We start from the raw sequence: 16,822 nt of genomic DNA, 5'->3' as shown, positions 1-16,822 counted from the left end.
ACTGCACGTATAGTATACAGGTATAGCGCATGTACATGTACTGTGTATACGAATTCACCTGACCGAGCAAAATTTAGGTGTAAACTAAACAAATCTTAGTAAAAAATCGATTAATTTAGAGATGAAATAATATTGAAATTGTCTTCAAAGTCAAAGAAAAGAAAAATGAATTGAAAAAGAAAAGAAAAAGTCTACGACACCTGGTATTCCCAGGCGGTCACCCATCCAAGTACTAACCAGGCTCGACGTTGCTTAACTTCGGTGATCGGACGAGAACCGGTGTTTTCAACGTGATATGGCCGTAGACATCAGACAGCTAAAACTTTCCGTACTCATACCTATGCTCCTACACGAGCACATCCGGCGTACGTCCGCGCGGCAATAACAGCACCCTGTCGCACCCTGTACAGTGGACAGCGGCCGACTGATTAGATTGCTGTGATTTCTATTAATACCGTAGCCAATCAAACTATTAAAGAGTATCGATAATGAAGCTGAGCCGTCAAAGGTAAACTGTCCGGTCCCAAACCGCCCTAGCTACACTGCACGTATAGTATACAGGTATAGCGCATGTACATGTACTGTGTATACGAATTCACCTGACCGAGCAAAATTTAGGTGTAAACTAAACAAATCTTAGTAAAAAATCGATTAATTTAGAGATGAAATAATATTGAAATTGTCTTCAAAGTCAAAGAAAAGAAAAATGAATTGAAAAAGAAAAGAAAAAAGTCTACGACACCTGGTATTCCCAGGCGGTCACCCATCTTGTACAAATCAGGCAAAACACAATATGCACAACAAGGTCCCTAGGACGAAACCTACATATGTAATTTGAGAAAGATCCCTTCTGTACTTTCTCAGAAATGGCGGTAAAAAACTTTAACTATCAAAATCTAAGATGGCCGTCTGTTGGCCATCTTGATAACCGATCGGTCTCAAATTGCAATATGCAAAACTAGGGTCCTAGGGAACAAACATATGAAATTTGAGAAAGATCCATTCAGTACTTTCTGAGAAATAGCTGTAACAAACTTTAATTATCAAAATCCAAGATGGCCGTCTGTCAGCCATCTTGTTGACCGATCGGTCCCAAAATGCAATATGCACAACTAGGGTCCTAGGGGAACCTACATATGAAATTTGAGAAAGATCCCTTCAGTACTTTCTGAGAAATAGCGGTAACAAACTTTAACTATTAAAATCCAAGATGGCCGCCTGTCGGCCATCTTGTTGACCGATCGGTCCCAAAATGCAATATGCACAACTAGGGTCCTAGGGGAACCTACATATGAAATTTGAAAAAGATCCCTTTAGTACTTTCTGAGAAATAGCGGTAACAAGAATTGTTAACGGACGGACGGACCACGGACGAAAGGCGATTTGAATAGCCCACCATCTGATGATGGTGGCCTAATAAACGGGCTCTAACACCAGTTACGCATTGATACTATAATATATACAAACATATACTGTTGGTAAAATATCGTGCCAGGTCCCTGTGTTTAAAATCATCTCAATCATTCTAAGTCCTAATATTTTTTCCATTGAGAGACACCAGGACCCCCAAAAAACAAAATCTCGGGCCTTTGCGCTCTCAAAATTTCGATTTTTATTTGCCACAGTCATTTCCACAGTTACAGAACAAAAGAACCTGTTTTACAAGAACAAAGATTTTTATTTCAGCAAAATATTAGAGTATAATAAAGAAGAATTCCTTGATTGTATAAATGACTAGTGATAACTTACCATGATAGACAATAAAATATTAGTTAATATTATAACATCACAAATGTAGCTTGAAAGAATATAAGGATTTGAAGTATATGGATATCAATGTTTTCATGCTATCAAAGAAAGGTATTCAAGTTGCATTTGTTACATATTGCATTTTGTAGGATTTCAGATTTTTTTTGGCAATTTGAAGAATAAGATTAGATAATAATTATATGTGTGACAATTTAAGCATACAAAGCTTTAAAATATTTATCATTTGTCATTGATCTAAGCATTAGCTAGACATTTAAAAAAAAATTAAATAGCCTAATACTGAAAGAGGCAACTCACTCAGGCTAATTCTTTTATATAACCAAGAAGTAAAATATGGCATAAATGTATTGTTCTACACTTCTTATGAAACATATAACGTAAAACACTGACAAATTCCACGACATTGTTAAGTATTTTAATTAATATCGTTGAAATATCAAATCGTTGATCAATACGATTAAGCAGGTACAATATGGACGCTATACCCATACCCGAGCCAAAGTCACACACGTAAAACAAATGAACTGCATAGCCACCAAGGAGGTGATAGAATGATTTTAGGTAAGACAATACACCTGATAAGGTAAACACACTACTGTCAGAGCGATTTGAGGAGTTCTAGACAAAAGTTGCATTACTCTCCGAGCAAGGGACAGGGTTCGGCATACAAGAAGTTTGACCACAGTGTGTAATGGCGGACAGCGAGCGAGTTTGAACATTTCACACGGATGTCGCCGCCGTGGGCTTTTTAGGCATATCACAGTAAAACCGACTGATCTAATTTCCGTTAGAACTGGTTTTTTCCGATATATGTACAAATTTTAATGTTCTCTTAGACTGAATTGTCCCTTTAACAAATATACATGATATAACTTTACAGTACTGTGCTATGTAGTTAGTACAGATTATACATGCATCTAAAAAAAATCCTCAACAATACCAAATTTATATTTATAGACACATAACGAAGAAAAAATATCTCTCTGGTAAATTCATACAGTGTTAAATAAAGCTTTCTACGTGTATTTGGAGATATTTGATCTTTTTTTTAATCATCTAACCAACTTAACTTTTTCCTAAGAATTACTGTTATACAAACTACATTTAAACCTTGAAGATCTATAAAAGATTTCAACACAACAGTTCTATGAACCTTTTTACCACAAAAGTTCTAATGAAAAAATATCTTTTTAATAATACATTTTATAATGGCTTTCTATTAAGGGATAGTATTTAGATCTAGGTTAGAATGTCAACAACTTGCAAAACTTGTATTATGTATAAGCTTTTTAAACTGTAAACTTTGATTAAATTCATTAGGACAACTAATTCATTATCACATGTAACAATGTTATAAAACAATGAAAAAATGTCATGTTCATGAGCTATATGGTATAAGTAAAATAACATCACTTTTTTTGCCTAACTAGACAATTTTAATTCCTTAATTTATCAATACCAATATTCTAAATCTTTGGCTTATTTGTAGGTTCTGTAAACATATAAACTAGTCTAGAACATGTAAAATTAAAGCTCTGCTAGATTGGAACATCCCTGGAGATATCTCACTGTCTTGATGAAACAAGTTGATTTGCCAAGTCAACTAGGTTGTCTCCCCTGGCTGTTTTGCTGATCCACTCTTTGGGTACACCTTCAAGTCCATTTACAGCCCCGAGAGTAGCCCCAACAAATCCACACCTGCTACAGTTACAGCCACCAGGGACCGTCGTCATGACAACGGTGTCTCGGAAATCTCCATTAGAGTTGAGCAGACAGTGGACAGAGTTGGTGAAATTACCAGGGACTCCTATAGAAAAATGGAATTAATCCATTACATAAAACAGATTGGAACTTACCACATGTACAGCTAAACTTCACAATGGTGAACCCTTATAACTCCACACTCCTGATTAACAAGTAGTATTTAAAGGCACACTATACGTAACTATCAGCAAATATTCAAGTTAAACTCAACTCCGATATTGTTCGTATTTGTAGATGTTGAAATTAAGATGTATTAAAGAATAGTTATAATGGTTTTTTTAATAACTTTGGTACAGCAGTTGTTGAAAGTCGATGCATGCAAACATGCCTTCATTTTAAACTGGTCGCCATAGAAGTTATGATTATTGCCACATGGAAGTCGGAAAGTTCAAAGGTTACAGTAGTCACATGACATTCTCGGCAACGATGTTACAATGTCGGCTAACTTCGGCTTGTTTGACTAAGTGGGACCCACCTAGCGATGTTTAATATTTATCAAATTTTTATCAAAATATTCCTAATCATAATCGCTCATCTTGACTTCGATTTAGTCTTGTCTCTGCATGATTTACAACAGGATTTTTTTTTCCAACATTCTTCTAAATCATGAAAAAATAAGAAAGATACGGATATTGGGTTTTTAAGATACAGTGTATGCTTATCTAAACCGGAGGTCTGTGGGACCAGCATTTTCAGCCAGGTATAGGCAAGTTCTGAATAATATATGAGGGTTTTTTTTGTTATTTTTTTTTTTTTTTTTGAATTTTTATAAAATAAGAAGGAAAGCATGCTATGTGGTTTTGAAAGGTTAAACTGTATAACCATGCATTTATATCAAACTCTAAAAATGCCCATGACTTTAAGGTGCCATAGGCTTTGAAATGAAAATTAAGGTACACATATATACATAATCATCTGGATGCCTTGCCTTGCATTATATGTCATAAAAAGTTCCACCATGTCCTGGTTTTTTTTTCTGTTTGACAGAGGAAATAGTGAAGAAATTAATTTAAAACAAATTTTCTGTCAAAGATTTCAAAATATTGATAACTTTAAGAGAACCTTTGCTTTAATATTACATCAACGTAATGAGTAAGTATATAAGGTCTACTACAATGTATACTTACTGCAGCTGCTTCCCACTGTATGTACAAACTCTGTGTGAGGCGTGGCTTTACCGTCAATAGCCTTCTGTATATAGTCTTTTATATCGCCATTACTAGTCTCACTGAGTGTCTCCTGGACAGCAACTTCTATAGACTTCCCAAGGACACACTTCTCAAGGATAGTTGCAGCTACAGCGACGTAAGATAAAATGAAGAAATATTACACGTTGATGAGAAAATAATAATACATGTAAATCTCAATATCAATTTTTTACTCCACCAGCTACATTCCTATTGAAGGCATTTCTATTGAAATCATTTAATAAATGGGAATACAATGCAAAATTAATTGTTTAGATGAAACATACCAGTACAATAAGTCATATACATGGTACATAGGTACATAGGTTTTTAAACTATAATCCAATACCATAAATTCCTAACAAATTAATTTTATTCATAAATACAATATAAATTGTCTTAGCGATCATTTGAAATCAACGACCTTCTGTCTTAATTGACCACCTGACGAAAATTACTTTATACTTTATCTGTCTTAAGCGACTGTCTTACACAACCATGTACTGTTTAAATGACATACCAGCCTTGCCACAGTCTACAGCTATGCTATCTTCCTGAGTCACTCTAATAGCCTTTTCCACTTCTTGTAGAAGTTTACCAGTATCACCTGCATATAGTGCAACTAGCGGTGCCACTTTGGAAAATCCATCTGCCTGAGGAATTCAAAAAATTAAAATTAAGCTAACATCATATAATTAGAACAAATATGGATGATCTTCATATTAGCTCATTACAGGTCTGATAGCAGGTTCTTAGTCTCTTGATTATTAGTGAAATAATGATAACATGTTTGAAACATTGAATAAAGTCAAGGTTATCTATAATTAAGTTGAGGCTATATATTTGTTACATACATGATAACATGTTTACAACACTGAATTAAGTTAAAGCTATATATTTGTTACATACATGATAACATGTTTGTAACACTGAATTAAGTCAAGGCTATATATTTGTTACATACATGATAACATATATGTAACACTGAATTAAGTTAAAGCTATACATTTGTTACATACATGATAACATGTATGTAACACTGAATTAAGTTAAGGCTATATATTTGTTACATACATGATAACATATATGTAACACTGAATTAAGTTAAGGCTATATATTTGTTACATACATGATAACATATATGTAACACTGAATTAAGTAGGCTATATATTTGTTACATACATGATAACATTATGTAACACTGAATTAAGTAAGGCTATATATTTGTTACATACATGATAACATTATGTAACACTGAATTAAGTTAAGGCTATATATTTGTTACATACATGATAACATATATGTAACACTGAATTAAGTCAAGGCTATATATTTGTTACATACATGATAACATATATGTAACACTGAATTAAGTCAAGGCTATATATTTGTTACATACATGATAACATGTTTGTAACACTGAATTAAGTCAAGGCTATATATTTGTTACATACATGATAACATATATGTAACACTGAATTAAGTTAAGGCTATATATTTGTTACATACATGATAACATGTTTGTAACACTGAATTAAGTCAAGGCTATATATTTGTTACATACATGATAACATGTATGTAACACTGAATTAAGTCAAGGCTATATATTTGTTACATACATGATAACATGTTTGTAACACTGAATTAAGTCAAGGCTATATATTATGTTACATACATGATAACATGTATGTAACACTGAATTAAGTTAAGGCTATATATTTGTTACATACATGATAACATGTTTGTAACACTGAATTAAGTCAAGGCTATATTTTGTTACATACATGAATAACATTATGTAACACTGAATTAAGTTAAGGCTATATATTTGTTACATACATGATAACATGTATGTAACACTGAATTAAGTTAAGGCTATATATTTGTTACATACATGATAACATATATGTAACACTGAATTAAGTTAAGGCTATATATTTGTTACATACATGATAACATATATGTAACACTGAATTAAGTCAAGGCTATATATTTGTTACATACATGATAACATGTATGTAACACTGAATTAAGTTAAGGCTATATATTTGTTACATACATGATAACATATATGTAACACTGAATTAAGTTAAGGCTATATATTTGTTACATACATGATAACATGTATGTAACACTGAATTAAGTTAAGGCTATATATTTGTTACATACATGATAACATATATGTAACACTGAATTAAGTCAAGGCTATATATTTGTTACATACATGATAACATATATGTAACACTGAATTAAGTCAAGGCTATATATTTGTTACATACATGATAACATGTTTGTAACACTGAATTAAGTCAAGGCTATATATTTGTTACATACATGATAACATGTATGTAACACTGAATTAAGTTAAGGCTATATATTTGTTACATACATGATAACATGTTTGTAACACTGAATTAAGTCAAGGCTATATATTTGTTACATATATAATAACATGTATGTAACACTGAATTAAGTTAAAGCTATATATTTGTTACATACATGATAACATGTATGTAACACTGAATTAAGTCAAGGCTATATATTTGTTACATACATGATAACATGTATGTAACACTGAATTAAGTCAAGGCTATATATTTGTTACATACATGATAACATGTATGTAACACTGAATTAAGTTAAGGCTATATATTTGTTACATACATGATAACATGTATGTAACACTGAATTAAGTTAAAGGATTTGTGCAGTCAAAAATGATAATTTCAGTTTATGCTGGAAATGGCTTTATTAGACCATGTAGAAACATCTCCGTGACGCGCGCGACCGGAATAACCTGTAAACCACCGATATCGAGGTCAATTTTCTGACCACCCTGATTATGCATATTTTCTAGCCCTAAACCGTGTGACGTCATGATAGTCCGTGGCTTATAGCTGTACTATAACTGATGTGCTATCACTTACATCGACGGTCACAGGGAAAAGCCGATCAAAGATTTTTTTTTATGATTACTTTTGAGTGAAGTTAATTGTACAATAACTTTGTCTCGAATATAAATAATTAAAAGAGTGAAATTCGATGTTTCAAAAACTCTAATTTATGCTCTAATATCAGGTATCTTCGTGTAATTAAATAATCACACAGAAAAAAAAGTTTCAGATTTTTTGTCGAGGAGTTCAGCAATGAATACGCTTTAATTAGATAATATTTTCCTGTAGTCTGTATCTTTGATACATTGTGAATTGCAAAGTTTGTGACTGTAAAATGAAATTTTACGTAACAATTTAAGAAATCCTTGATTAAAGCATCAAGGATATGATGCTTGACATACGTACATACCGATGATTGATCATTACAAACATTGTGTTGTGTGTTGCTAACCAAATAAATTGATATACATTTATTACAATACCGTAATATGTTTCAACATGTGGTAGAAATAATTTATTTTTGATATTTTAAAAGATCAAAATATTGAAATATAAAGCAAAACAAACTATTTTTTCAGACTGTGCGGTCGCTTTCAATTTTTAATCGATATACGAGTAGAATCACCGATATTATAGATATATAATTAGCCATGCCTTTGGTTTGATGGTTATGTAATACTTTGACCAGGATGTTGTTTACCTGTACACAACGCCATTCATCGAACTCACCTGTAATTACCTGGCCGCGGGCAATTTGCTATTCGGTGGAATATATCGGGTATTTGCTATTGTCTTACTGTCAATCAGGTTAGGACATCCGTTAAATGGATTGTGATTTGAATTATGGAACCCCCGTACATCTGTGCTCTAGGTTTTTTATTGTCACCTCCATTTTTAAAATGAAGATGTAAAAGCAAATGGAAATAAAATATACCTGATCATACCTAGGAATATATATTACACACACATATATATATGTTGCACACAGGTAAAACAAAAAATGGAAGGTGACTTATTCAGAAACAAAAATTGTTCTAAGAACTATTTCAACTAAAGGTTTAATCTTAAAAATTATTCCAGTCTAGTACTGTAATTACGGAATCGTGGCATATAGCAATCTTCCGTAATTTCTAAGGTATTAGTAAAAATTCTAAGCATGTATTTTCACCGTTTTGAATCTAAATGTACATGTATAGTCATACAAGAAGGGTTACAACATTATCACACACTAAATATACTTATTTAAATATCACTTAGTATATTTTTTAAAATGGTACAAGATATTATATCTATTTTTAATGCTTGTATACAAGTAATTTCAATTTTCATTTAAACACTTTATGTGGTTACTTTTTGGATTATACGATAAATGTTCATATATCATACTATTAAATCTCGGTACTATATACAAAACGGTCGACAATGAATATACTATTTTAAGGATTTGTATAATTTTGAAGTAATGAATTAAAATCTACACTTAAACTGTAATATAGGAACATATGTCAGAAATACCATTGATGTATTTCTGCTTTTTAGTAAACGTTATGGATAAAGTTTCAAAGGCAACAATATAGATATACATATTATTTTCGGTATAAGTTCGGTACTGTAACTCCAATATCACATAACTGATAACCGTCCACATTTGATTTTTACTCAAAAACTGTGCCGTGTTTGCATCATTATATCAGAAGTTTGAATGAAATAAAAACACAGATTCTAGATATATTCATGCTAAATGTTGGGATTTTACTCGTAAAAAGATAGTGTTACATTATACTGTTTTTTTATTACACTGAAATTTACATCATATGCTATCTAAATCTCAGTCCAGACTGATCCGAACATCATTTTGATATCGCTATCAAATTGGACTGATTATCTAATCTAAAGTTAGATATATGCTTGTTTGAAATTTTGAAGTGGTGTAAATGGAATGTTTTGAAACTGAAAATATCTACATCATAAAGCTAGAATAACCATTTACTCGAAAAACTCAAATTGTAGATCTAACGTATACGTATATATGCTGTATACATGTATAGTACTAGGCTTACCTTATGTGTAGCCGCGGACTACTCTGACATCACAAGACCACGTGACCACCTAGCTCATTATCTCTGAACCGTAGTCGACACTACCCGTAAATCACGACCAAAACCAACCGATAGCGCTAAAAGCTAGGCGATTCATTGGGTGGGACTTAATTTTTCATTCATCCAAAGCAATATCCTGACGTATTATCAAAAAAAAAATTTTGGCTGCACAAATCCTTTAAGGCTATATATTTGTTACATACATGATAACATGTATTAACACTGAATTAAGTTAAGGCTATAAATTTGTTACATACATGATACCATGTTTGTAACACTGAATGAGGTCAAGGTTATTTATTTACCTGGTAGGTTATTTATTTACCTGGTAAATAAATTTGGTATCATTTCAATCCAATACATACTAGAGGAGTATTTAATATCAGAAATTATACTTCAACATTTTAATTATAGAAATTTTTTGAAATGATGACTAGTTAAACTATTTGATTGGATCTTAAAGAGAAGCCAAAATCATCCATTAAAAAATCACAGCTGATATTTGATTACATTATTCTGACTTATACATTCTGACTAAGTGAGCTACATAAAATATGTAGAATTATTCACAAAATTGAAAACCATAACAAAATTATTATATCAAAAACACCATTAAAAGTGATTTATATGACCTAGCTGCGATGACGTAGCTCTGAACGACGGACAGAAGATTTCTGACAGGGCGAGAACGGAGTAGAGGCAGGGTATGATTATTCGTTCTAAAAGTGACCAAGCTAAATATTTTACCTGTGCATCAGTGTCTTTCCCAGTCTTGTCTAATCCTTGGTCGTAATTCTTTATAAAGTCTGTCAGTGACGCTGGTCTCCAGGGCCCTGATAAAGGCAAGTCCTCCTTGGTTCTGGGGTGACCCAAGTCAATCTCATACGGAGACTTGGGTCCAAAACCATCATACAGAGCCTTCTTGTAATGATCTGTATTGAGTCCTTAAAACAAAAACAAAATGACAATCACTGAAGATACTTCATTTATCATATAAATATGATACCAAGATTTACATATTGATATGTCATCACACAGGTTTGAAAAGAAGAAGAAAAATAAATATTACAGTATTTATGTCCCCGTTTTTGAAGCCCTCAAGTTGATTTACCCTTCTTTAAAATCTTTATTAAATCCATATATAATACCAAAACTTCTTTATTTTTTTTTTTTTTTTTTTTTTTGCAGTTGATTTGTTGCGTTTTTGTGCTGTAATTTCTTAGGGTGAAATTGTCAAATTAAGCAGACCCTTAATAATCTCATTTTTTTCAGCACTCTGCATGGACACTTACCGGTATTGGGTTGGATACAGTACATGATTATGTATAATGTAATAAGGCTATTTAGAGCATTCAGACAAGCCCACTAGGTCAAATATGTAGTACATTTAACCTTGACCTTTTGATATGTTTGGTTTTAGTTTCAGTTTTAGTAATTTTAATGTCCTTTTAACAACCAGGGTCATTTAAGGATGTGCCAGGTTTGTTTGTGGAGGATAGCTGGAGTTCCTTGAAAAGAAATACGGACCAACGGTCAGTACTTGGCAACCTCCACACAAAGGATTCAAACTTGTAACACAGAGGTGGTAAGTTATCTTTTTATATATGTAGTTTCTCTAGATACTATGTTGTTTTATTTTGAATTTAATATCATAAACAAAGATTCAAGTGACGAAAACCCAAGAACAGTATGGTTCTGACATAAAAGTAATAGGGTAAAAGGTCAAGGCCACAAAATAGACTAACTGAATAGGAAAACTAGCCATTGAAGTAAACACTGTAGTTATCTACCTTTGTTTTCAGCCATGGACTTGAGTAAAATAAATGTCTGATCACCATAACTGCTGTTATTGCCAGTCGGCAGACGGTAAAATGGACATCGACTTTCTGGTAGGAATTCCGGCTGTTGTTTACAATCTTCTAGAACCTTTTTCATTTTTTCTCCATCATAGATCCAGTGTACTGGCATAGCTGATAAAAATAAAACAATAAGATGTCTTAATTTCTGGGGAAAAAAATGTCCCTTTGGTTATAAGTGAGGTTAAACTGATCACATGCCATTAATAGATATACAAATTGTATATGCCAGCTAGAATAAAATAATTAATTGGCATCATTATTGGGGTTTTTCTTGAGTTTTCATTGCTTTTTAAAATATTCTGAATTTAATGAGAATTGAATGACAAGAAAATGTAATTATAATATAGGCATGCAGCTGTATGAATTAATGTCAACTGGACACACCATCATGAAGCACTATCACAGTTCATTAAAGGATTTGTGCAGTCAAAAATGATAATTTCAGTTTATGCTGGAAATGGCTTTATTAGCACGTGTAGAAACCTCTCCGTGCCACGCGCGACCGAAATAACTTGTAAGCCGTCGATATCGAGGTCCAAAATTCTGACCGCCCGATTATGCATATTTTCTAGCTCTAAACCGTGTGACGTCATAATAGTCCGTGGCTTACAGCTGTACTATAACTGATGTGCTATCACTTACATCGACGGTCACAGGAAAAGCCGACCAACGATTTTTTTTTATGATTACTTTTGAGTGCAGTTAATCGTACAATAACTTTGGCTCGAATGTAAATAACTAAAAGAGTGAAATTTGATGTCTCAAATACTCTAATTTATACTCTAATAGCAGGTATCTTCGTCTAATTATGAAAGAAAATCCACACAGAAAAGTTTTGGATTTTTGGTCGAGGAGTTCAGCAATGAATAAGTTTTAATTAGATAATATTTTCCTGTAGTCTGTATCGTTGATACATTGTGAATTACAAAGTTTGTGACTGTAAAATGAAATTTAACGTAACAATTTAAGAAATCCTTGATTAAAGTAGTGACATACGTACACACCAATGATTGATCATTACAAACATGGTGTTGTGTGTGACTAACCGAATAAATTGAGATACATTTATTACAATACCATAAAACGTTTCAACATGTGGTAGAAAGAATTTATTTTTTATATTATAAAAGATCTAAATATTGATATTAAGCAAAACAAACTGGTTTTTTTTCAGACCTTGCGGTCGCTTTCAATTTTTAATAGTTAAACGAGTAGATACACCGATACAGATATATAATTAGCCATGTCTTTGGTTTGATGGTTATGTAATACCTTGACCAGGATGTTGTTTACCTGTACACAACGCCATTCATCGAACTCACATGTAATTACCTGGCCGCGGGCAATTTGCTATTCGGTGGACTATATCGGGTATTTGCTATTGTCTTACTGTCAATAATGTTAGGACATCTTTTTATTGGTTAATTTTTATTGTCACCTCCATTTTTAAAATGAAGATGTAAAAGCAAATGGAAATAAAATATCCCTGATCATGCATGTACATACGAATATATATTACATATATATATGTCCTACACAGTTAAAACAATAATGGAAGTTGACTTATTCAGAAACAAAAAAGGTTCTAAGAACTATTTCAACTAAAGATTTATCCTTAAACATTATTGCAGTCTAGTCTATTACTGTAATTACGGAATCGTGGAATATAGCAATCACCTGTAATTTCTAAGGTATTAGTAAAAATTCTAAGCATGTATTTTCACCGTTTCGAATCTACATGTATAGTCATACAAGAAGGGTTACAACATTACTACACTAAATATACTTATTTAAATATCACCAAGTATAATTTTGAAAAGGAACAACATATTATATCTATCTATAATGCCTGTATACAAGTAATTTCATTTTTCATTTGAACACTAAATGTAGTTACTTTTTGGATTATACGATAAATGTTCATATATCATACTATTAAATCTCGGGATGATATACAAAAGGATTGACAATGGATATACTATTTTAAGGATTTAGTATAATTTTGAAATAATGAATTTAAATCTACACTTACACTGTAATTTAGAAACATATATCAGAAATATCATTGATGTATTTCTGCTTTTTAGTAAACGTTATGGATAAAGTTTCAAAGGCAACAATATAGATATACATATTATTTTCGGTATAAGTTCGGTATTGTTACTCCAATATCACATAACTGATAACCGTCCACATTTTATTTTTACTCAAAAACTGTGACGTGTTTGCATCGTTATGGCAGAAATTTAAAAGAAAAACACTGATTCTAGATATATTCATGCTAAATTTTGTGATTTTACTCGTAATAAGATAGTGTTACATTATACTGTTTTTTTATTACACAGAAATTTACAAAATGCTATCTAAATCTCAGTCCAGACTGATCCGAACATCATTTTGATATCGCTATCAAATTGGACAGATTATCTAATCTAAAGTTAGATATATGCTTGTTTGAATGTTTGAAATGGTGTAAATGGAATGTTTTGAAAGTGAAAATATCTACATCATATAAGCTAGAATAACCATTTACTCGAAAAACTCAAATTGTAGATATAAGGTATACGTGTATGTGCTGTATAGATGTATAGTACTAGGCTTACCTTGTGTAGCCATGGACTACTGTGACATCACAAGACCACGTGACCGCCTAGCTCATTATCTCTGAACCGTAGTCAACACTACCCGTAAATCACGACTAAAACCAACCGATAGCGCTAAAAGCTAGGCGATTCGCTTGGTGGGACTTAATTTTTCATTCATCCAAAGCAATATCCTGACGTATTATCAAAACAAGAGGCCCAGGGGGCCTGTATCGCTCACCTGGTTTGTAATGCCAAGTAATGTTCTGAATACAAGTTCTTTGATTATTTTCTGAAGGAAATTGAATATTAACCTCTAATTTCCCTATTGGGCCCCACTTTTTCTGCTCCAGGGGGTCAAAGCCAAAATTTATACGAATTCGGTTAACCCCAAGGATGTTTCTGGCCAAATTTGGGTGGTACAATCCATGCAGAACTCTAGGACAAGTAGCGATTTTTAGGATTTACCTCTATTTCCCTTATCGGGCACCACCCCTCATGCCCCCCGGGGGTCAAAGCCAAAATTTATACAAGTTCTATTCCCCTTCCCCCAAGGATGTTTCTGGCCAAATTTGGTTACAATCCATGCAGAACTCTAGGACAAGTAGCGATTTATAGGATTTACCTCTATTTCCCCTATTGGGCCCCGCCCCTCCTGCCCCCTTGGGGACAGAGCCAAAATTGATACAAGTTCTGTTCCCCTTCCCCAAAGGATGTTTCTGGCCAAATTTGGTTACAATCCATGCAGAACTCTAGGACGAGTAGCGATTTATAGGATTTACCTCTATTTCCCCTATTGGGCCCCCCCTCCTGCCCCCTTGGGGACAGAGCCAAAACTGATACAAGTTCTGTTCCCCTTCCCCAAAGGATGTTTCTGGCCAAATTTGGTTACAATCCATGCAGAACTCTAGGACAAGTAGCAATTTATAGGATTAACCTCTATTTCCCCTATTGGGCCCCCCCTCCTGCCCCCTTGTGGTCAAAGCCAAAATTTATACAAGTTCTGTTCCCCTTCCCCCAAGGATGTTTCTGGCCAAATTTGGTTACAATCCATGCAGAACTCTAGGACAAGTAGCGATTTATAGTATTTACCTCTATTTTCCCTATTGGGCCCCGCCCCTCCTGCCCCCAGGGGGTCAGAGCCAAAATTTATACAAGTTCTGTTCCCCTTCCCCCAAGGATGTTTTTGGCCAAATTTGGTTATAATCCATCCAGAACTCTATGACTAGTAGTGATTTATAGGATTAACCTCTATTTCCCCTATTGGGCCCCCCCCCCTTCTGCACCCTTGTGGTCAAAGCCAAAATTTATACAAGTTCTGTTCCCCTTCCCCCAAGGATGTTTCTGGCCAAATTTGGTTACAATCCATGCAGAACTCTAGGACAAGTAGCGATTTATAGTATTTACCTCTATTTTCCCTATTGGGCCCCGCCCCTCCTGCCCCCAGGGGGTCAGAGCCAAAATTTATACAAGTTCTGTTCCCCTTCCCCCAAGGATGTTTTTGGCCAAATTTGGTTATAATCCATCCAGAACTCTATGACTAGTAGTGATTTATAGGATTAACCTCTATTTCCCCTATTGGGCCCCCCCCTTCTGCACCCTTGTGGTCAAAGCCAAAATTTATACAAGTTCTGTTCCCCTTCCCCCAAGGATGTTTCTGGCCAAATTTGGTTACAATCTATGCAGAACTCTAGGACAAGTAGCGATTTATAGTATTTACCTCTATTTCCCCTATTGGGCCCCGCCCCTCCTGCCTCCAGGGGGTCAGAGCCAAAATTTATACAAGTTCTGTTCCCCTTCCCCCGAGGATGTATGTGCCCAAATTTGGTTACAATCCATCCAGAACTCTATGACTAGTAGGGATTTAAAGGAAATGTTGACGGACGGACGGACGGACGACTATCCAGTTGGCATTCATACTCCTACCCTAATGGACCCGAGATCTCAGAACTTGGGTTAGGTTTCTAGGATAGAAACCGCCCCTTTTACACCTGATAATTACCAACTGGATGCAGTTCGATGCTTAGATAGACATTGTTTCTTAAAGTATTAAGACAATAATATATATATATGTACTTAATGCCTAACTCAATAAACAATAGTAGTAAATATTCTAACCTGAAGCATCAGCTACAAGGGATCCAACAACAGCTCCTACACATCTCTTTGTAATGTCAGCCATCCCGACGCTTTGGGGGTAAAATGTGGAATGGTTTTATTAGACTCACTCAGAACATGTACATGACTTGTATTCTATCTCGTTACAGTTATTCAACTCAAACTGCTCGCAGCTAAAATAGATTTTCATGTTGTCATGGTGATGTATAAATAACTCTCGATCATACCTTCACAAAAAAATCACCGGGTACTGCAATACTGCTGATGCAGATACTGCTGCAGTAAACGTTATGTAACAACATAAACATTCAAATATAAATGGTTATGTAACTGCCAATATATTTTGCAGACGTTAATAAATATATTTGTTAAGATGGAATTAATAGCGAAAACATCCAATTTCTCACGTATTTGTGGAAAAATTGTGAAATTACTTACATAATTCTTTTCATCTAGATGCGTTAGGACCAGAGTGCTTCATGCAAAGTGAAAGTAGAAATGAAACCGGAAGTAGATATAACCGACGTTCGAAGAAAATCGAGTAATATA

General features: G+C 33.7%; 1 protein-coding gene and 1 non-coding gene across 2 annotated transcripts; both read right to left on the bottom strand.

Annotated features, from left to right (window-relative positions):
- Positions 1–188: 188 nt before the first annotated feature.
- On the bottom strand, positions 189–307 carry LOC138328691 (5S ribosomal RNA). Its single transcript, XR_011209320.1, has one exon. It is a non-coding gene; the product is annotated as a 5S ribosomal RNA (ribosomal RNA).
- A 1,281-nt stretch (positions 308–1,588) lies between these two features.
- LOC138327646 (crystallin J1A-like) lies at positions 1,589–16,798 on the bottom strand. The gene is made up of 7 exons (XM_069273918.1): positions 16,712–16,798; positions 16,274–16,344; positions 11,505–11,684; positions 10,462–10,658; positions 5,242–5,374; positions 4,662–4,829; positions 1,589–3,577 (listed from the first exon to the last, which is right to left on the bottom strand). Exons 1-7 carry the CDS (start codon positions 16,723–16,725, stop codon positions 3,336–3,338), a joined length of 1,005 nt encoding a protein of 334 aa, XP_069130019.1. The 5' UTR covers positions 16,726–16,798; the 3' UTR covers positions 1,589–3,335.
- Positions 16,799–16,822: the final 24 nt, after the last annotated feature.

This window comes from Argopecten irradians, chromosome 7 (assembly GCF_041381155.1).
Source record: "Argopecten irradians isolate NY chromosome 7, Ai_NY, whole genome shotgun sequence".
Lineage (NCBI taxonomy): Eukaryota > Metazoa > Mollusca > Bivalvia > Pectinida > Pectinidae > Argopecten > Argopecten irradians.
Note: the sequence above shows the minus strand (reverse complement) of the source record. Positions and strands in the feature narration are given on the sequence as shown.